The 6,466-nt window shown below is 43.9% G+C and overlaps 1 protein-coding gene across 3 annotated transcripts in view; it reads left to right on the top strand.

Moving 5' to 3' along the window:
- Positions 1-6,466, top strand: part of Fanca (FA complementation group A) — a 59,635-nt gene that overhangs the window by 7,385 nt on the left and 45,784 nt on the right. For all 3 annotated transcript variants that reach the window (XM_031341726.1, XM_031341725.1, XM_031341727.1), the window contains exons 7-8: positions 5,065-5,177; positions 5,825-5,907. In XM_031341726.1, coding sequence (XP_031197586.1) covers positions 5,065-5,177; positions 5,825-5,907 — 196 coding nt within the window. The remainder of the gene's footprint in view (positions 1-5,064; positions 5,178-5,824; positions 5,908-6,466) is intronic.

Below are 6,466 nucleotides of genomic sequence, written 5' to 3'. Positions count from 1 at the left end.
AACTCACTCTGTAGACCAGGCTGGCCTCGAACTCAGAAATCCACCTGCCTCTGCCTCCCAATGCTGGGGTTAAAGGCATGCGCCACCACTGCCCGGCTATGATCATTACTTTTAAAATTGGGGGACAAGGGCTGGAGAGATGGCTCTGGTTAAGAGTTCATCTGCTCTTCCTGAGTTCAATTCCCAGCAACCTGATGGTGGCTCACAACCATCTGTCATGAGATCTGATGCCCTCTTCTGGTGTGTCTCAAGGCAGTGACAGTGTACTCACATATATAAAATAAATAAATCTTTTAAAAAAAATGGTGAAAAAAAGACAAGAAAGTACTTTGTGGGGCAGATGAAGGTGAATCTGTGAGTTCAAGGCTTGCCTGGACTCCATAGTGAATTTTAGGCTAGCCAGGGCTATATAGTGTGACTGTCTCAAAACAAAGTAAAAACCAAACAATAGCAACAAAAACTGAAGAAAGACAGACTTAGGTGTAGTATTCACACGGAGTGCATGAAGCCTGAGTTCAGTTCCCGCCATTTCATCAAGTAGCACTGGAGCTCAGTCCTATAACCCGAGATCTCAGGAGGGAGGGCAGAGAGAATCACAAGTTCAAGGTCTAGGCTGGAAAGTTGGTCTTGCAGAAGACCTGGGTTTGTTTTCCAGCATCCACATACATGGTAGCTTATTACCATTCATAACTCTAGTTCCAGGAGATCTGACTTCTGCAGGTAATATATGCATATGGTCTACAAACATACTCCTACACATAAAAGGGTTTCTAAAAATTAAATTTAATAGAAAAAAAAGAAAAAATTAAATTTAAAGATATATATAAAATCATTAAAAAACAAGTGACTTAAAGGTCCTCTCAGTTACATACCAAGATCAAGACCCACTGAAGGCTCCATAAGACCCTGTGTCAAAACAAAAAAGTTAACTGAAAAAAGAGATGTTCAGGTAAACATGGTTGGTAAAATGTATATAACTGTATTTATTCCTTTCTGCAATCACCTGAGGAGACAGACTATTAATTCGTATGAGGGTGCAAATGTGCTTGTGTTCACACTGTTAATTTGTGTGAGGGTACAAATGTGCCAAAGCACTTGTCTGCAAGTCAGTGGCCACGTATGGGAGTCAGGTTGTCAGGCTTGGTGGCAAGTATCTTTATATTATTTGCCATCCCAGAAAGGAACTTTTATAACAAGGAGTGACCTGATAAAATGGAATAGTACACAAGATGGCCAAATCAAAAATTTGAAAGAAGGGAAGTGGATGGACCAGCTATAAGAGATTTAGCATACTATGCTGAGCCAGCAATGTGGATGAAGACAACCAACCGTGAGGACAATCAACCATGAAGACAGCCAACCATGAAGACAATCAACCATGGAGACAACTAACCATGAAGACAATCAACCATGATGACAATCAACCATGAAGACAACCAACCATGAAGACAACAAACCATGAAGACAACCAACCATGAAGACAGCCAACCATGAAGGAAACCAACCATGAAGACAGCCAAACATGAAGATAACCAACCATGAAGACAGCCATCCATGAAGACAACCAACCATGAAGATAGCCATCCATGAAGACAACCAACCATGAAGACAACCAACCATGAAGACAGCCATCCATGAAGACAACCAACCATGAAGACAGCCAGCCATGAAGATAATCAACCATGAAGATAACCAATCATGAAGACAATCAACCATGAAGACAATCAACCGTGAATACAACCAACCATGAAGACAATCAACCATGAAGACAGCCAACCATGAAGACAACCAACCATGAAGACAATCAACCATGAAGATAACCATGAAGACAACCAACCATGAAGACAACCAACCATGAAGATAATCAACCTCTATTTTATTTATTCATAAAGGCTCAAGTATTGGGAGTGTTGATACATCAGGGGGTTGGATGAAAGAGTCTCAGAGAGGCCTGTACAAGGCCTTACATGAAGTGTCTGGGACCTCTGACCTGTCTAGCCCATCAGAAGACTGGAAGTCTGTGCTTTTTGAGGTCTAGCTTGCAACATCAAGCATAGTTGAAAATGCCATCTTGAAACCAATTCATATTGTGACACCAGTTCCCATAAGATTTTGTTTGTTTGTTTGTTTGTTTGTTTGTTTGAGACGGTTTCTCTGTGTAGCCCTGGCTGGCCTGGAACTCACTCTGTAGACCAGGCCAGCCTCAAACTCAGAAATCCACCTGCCTCTGCCTCCCAAGTGCTAGGATTCAAAGCGTGCCCCACCACTGCCCGGTGTAAGAATTTTTTTTTAAGTTGAATTCTTCCTTATAACAACCAAAAGAAAAAGAAAAAAAGGCTTGAGTGAGTCAAAGAAATAAAAATGGAGGTATAAAAAGACAAGAGAAAGAGTTGGGCAGTGGTGGTACACACCTTTAATCTCAACATTCAAAGGCAGAGGCAGACAGGGGATCTCAGAGTTCAAGGCTAGCCTGGTCTACAGAGCAAGTTCAGGACACCCAACGCTAGACAGAGAAACCTTGTCTCCAAAAACAAAACCATTCAAAAGAGGAAATCACAGACAGTTGTTTTTATAATCTTAAAGGAGGAAGACGTAAATATGATAAAGCTAGAAATGATTAATAAACTTAATTACACAGAGAGCACATCTGATATATACACACCAGGACACCAAAGTCTACAAACACAAAAGTGGACAGAATTAAAGGTGAAAAGCACACTTTGATAATAATTGATAAACTTGTAGATTCCTCTTGGTACTGGATAGTTAGTTAGATCAGCAGTGCAAAGCTAGGTATGACAGCTCGTGTCTTCAGTGTCAGCACCCCGGAGGCAGAGGCAGGGATTTCTGTGAGTTCAGGGCTAGCCTGGTCTACATAGAGAGTGGCATAGTGAAACCCCTCACTTATGAAAAAGTTAACAGTGCCATAGGCTACCCAAACATGGCAGAACACTGTAGCTAGTCACCCTGGGCTACTCAGCCAGGGAGAGCACACATGAGCACATGAACAGAGGTTTGGGGATGTAGCTCACTTGGCAGTGTACTTGTCTACCAAACCCAAAGCCCCAGATGGAATGCCTAGTACTATCAGAAGTCGTAGCCTACATCTATAATCCTGGTACTGGGGGTTGGAAGCAGAAAGCTCAGGCATTCAAGACCAGCCTCAGTTACATAATTAGTGTGTGTATGTAGTCTAGGCTGTCTCTAAGGCCCTCTTTCAAAAAGAAAGGGAACCAAAACAAAAACAAGTACACAGGATTTCTGAAACAGAACAGAAAGTATTGTGAGATTCCCAGAGGGACCCCCACACTCAAATCCCGGGAGCAACAACCCCACACACCACCAAGACACGGACTTGATGCAATCTGCAAGAGGCTTTTTATTCCAGCTAGCTGGGGCGAGACTCTTATCCCTCGCAGGGGTAGAGGAGTCTGGCCCCGAGCAAGGTCTTAGGCAGCTTTTTATTTCTGTGCAGTTGCTAGGGCAAAAGGGAAGACTGGGGTAAGGGGAAGGTACGGGGTGGTTTCTGATTGGTGCTGGCTTGTGCTAGGGTCCAGGGGCAGGCTAGCCACCTGGCAATTGTTTTGGGCCAGGTTGTTTCTGAGTTCTCTGGCCAAGTCGTATTGGTTTCCTTGTTTCTGGGTTCTTGGGAACTGGCCTCCCATTGTTTTTAGGTTCTGGGAGCCGGTTTCCCACTGAGTTCAACTAATGGCTAAGTTCCCACAGTACAGTTTGAAACTTTTAACCTCTCAGTATAAGTCATAAAACTTTAGTTGGACCAGGCAGTGGTGGTGCACACCTTTAATCCCAGCACTTGGGAAGCAGAGGCAGGTGGATTTCTGAGTTCAAGGCCAGCCTGGTCTACAGAGTGCGTTCCAGGACAGCCAGGGCTATACAGAGAAACCCTGCCTCAAAAAACAAAAAAACAAAAACAACAACAACAAAAAATTTAGTTGGGATAAACTTTAAGGAGTTGAAGTAATTCAAAATAGGCTCTCTGCCCCCAAACAGGTTTTTTGTTGTTGTTGTTGTTTTGTTTTGTTTTGTTTTGTTTTGTTTTTTTGGGGGGGTGTTGAGGGAACAGGGGGTTGCCAGTGTCTTTTATAGGACCTGTGAGTGATCATTTTATTACCACTATATTAGATTTACTTATTTTTTTTTTTGGTGTTTATGGGTGTGTACCTGCGTGTATGTTTGTGTACCAGATGCATAGACATACGTGCCAGAAAAAGGCCTGGTCTGAGATCTGGAACTGGAGCTGGCATGTGAATGGCTGGAATCAAACATGGGTCCTCCGTGAGAGTGGCAAGTACTTTAACCTTAGAGCCACTTCTCTATCCCTAAGTGTTCTTAAAGAGTTTCATGCTGGGCGGTGGTGGTGCACGCCTTTAATCCCAGCACTTGGGAGGCAGAGGCAGGTAGATTTCTGAGTTTGAGGCCATCCAGGTCTACAGAGTAAGTTCCAGGACAGCCAGGGCTACACAGAGAAACCCTGTCTCAAAAAAAAGAAAAAAACAAAAACAAAACAAAACAAGAAAAAAAGAGTTTCGCTATCTAACCCTGGCCATCCTGGAACTGGAGCACACAGAGAGCCACTTGCCTCTGCCTCCCAGTGCTGGGACTAAAGGCTGGGGCCACCACACCCAGTTCATTAGTAAACTTGTTTTAAAAAAAGGTCTATTTATTTACTATATATAGAGTCCTGCCTGCATGTATACCTGAACACCAGAAGAGGGCATCGGAACCCATTACAGATGGTTGTGAGCCACCATGTGGGTTCTGGGAATCAAACCCAGGACCTCTGGAAGATCAGCCAGTGCTCTTAATCTCTGAGCCACCTCTCCGGCCTCCTCATTAGGAAACTTTTAAAAATGATGTGTTTTTTCTTGCCTTAGCAGCAGCCAGGCAGGTACCCTGTTCCTGCCCAGTTGGTCCGTGAGGCAGTATTTGGCAGCTGCTATCTCGTTCTTACTAGTTAAGTGACTATTGCAGTAAATAAACAAATGAATGACAATAAGAGGATAGTGGGATGGGGAATCCAGCCTCTGTTCTTTGTGTCCCCAGCCATCCTGACACGGAAGCCATGGCCTTGTGGCTCTTCAGGAACCTACGCTTTTTGTGTGAGCAGATAGGAGCATGCTGCCCATCCTCCGATACTATGGAAGCCATGCTTTCTGGTATGTTCATAGCAGATGAGTTCCTGGGGACAATTATTCATTTTGATACTGGAAAAGAAAGCAGTCTTCATTCCTGTGGGTCTAGTGTGAAAGGTCAGCTATGGGCCTCTGTTTTCTTTTTCTTTTTTCTTTTCTTTTTAATGTCTGAGTGTTCTTTTTTTTTTTTTAAGATTTATTTATTTTATATATGTGAATACAATGTCACTCTCTTCAGACACACCAGAAGAAGGCATCAGATCCCATGACAGATGGTTGTGAGCCACCATGTGGTTTGCTGGGAATTGAACTCAGAACCTCTGGAAGAGCAGCCTGTGCTCTTAACCCCCAAGCCACCTCTCCAGCCAATCTTATAGAGAGAGGCTTTTCTCAATTGAGGTTCCATCCCCTCAGATGACTATAGCATAAAGTATTAATAAAATCTTAGAAGTCTTTACCATAAACTTGGCTTCTTTAAGTAGTTAGGTAAATGCTTGTGTCTCAGTCAGGCGGGCCGTGGCAGGCGTAGGAGTTCACGGAGGGCCAGGTGCTCTGCACGTGAGCAGTTCTGCAGTCTGCACACGTGTACTCCCTTGAGCTGGGTCAGCATGAGCCACTGCTGTTTGGAGACCATAATGCATATAAATTACTTTGAATATTTTATCTTTCAGGTCTTGTGCAACTGTTAATTTCAAGGGGATTTCAGGGAAGCTCAGATCCGAGAAAACTCGTTGAGCCTGAAAGGATGCCCCAGGTAGAAGGAAAGGCAAACGCTGGAGGAGGGTTGGGCTTTTTTGTCTCTGTGTAGCCCTGGCTGTCTTGGAACTCACTCAGTAGTCCAGGCTGGCCTTGAACCTAGAGATCAGCCTGCCTCTGCCTCCCTAGTGCTGGGATTAAAGACATGTACTACTGTGCATTTCTTGACCTTGAGTTTCTAATCTTTTTTTTTTTTTTTTGGTTTTTCGAGACAGGGTTTCTCTGTGTAGCCCTGGCTGTCCTGGAACTTACTCTGTAGACCAGGCTGGCCTCGAACTTAGAAATCCACCTGCCTCTGCCTCCCAAGTGCAAGTTTCTAATCTTGATTCCACCTCCTAAGTATGTTGGGATCATAGCTGTGCACTAACTACCACTCCCAATTGTATGATGTGCTAGGGACCAAAATCAAAGGCTTACCTCTCTGTAAAGTTAATCTGCCTATATGCCTGCCTACATTTGCCCCCCACTTACTCTCTCTCTCTTTCTCCCTCTCCATCTCCCTCTCCCCCTCTCTCTCTCTCTTTCTCTCATACACACACATACACACACACACACAC

Source organism: Mastomys coucha, unplaced genomic scaffold, assembly GCF_008632895.1.
Source record: "Mastomys coucha isolate ucsf_1 unplaced genomic scaffold, UCSF_Mcou_1 pScaffold22, whole genome shotgun sequence".
In the NCBI taxonomy this organism is placed as follows: domain Eukaryota; kingdom Metazoa; phylum Chordata; class Mammalia; order Rodentia; family Muridae; genus Mastomys; species Mastomys coucha.
Note: the sequence above shows the minus strand (reverse complement) of the source record. Positions and strands in the feature narration are given on the sequence as shown.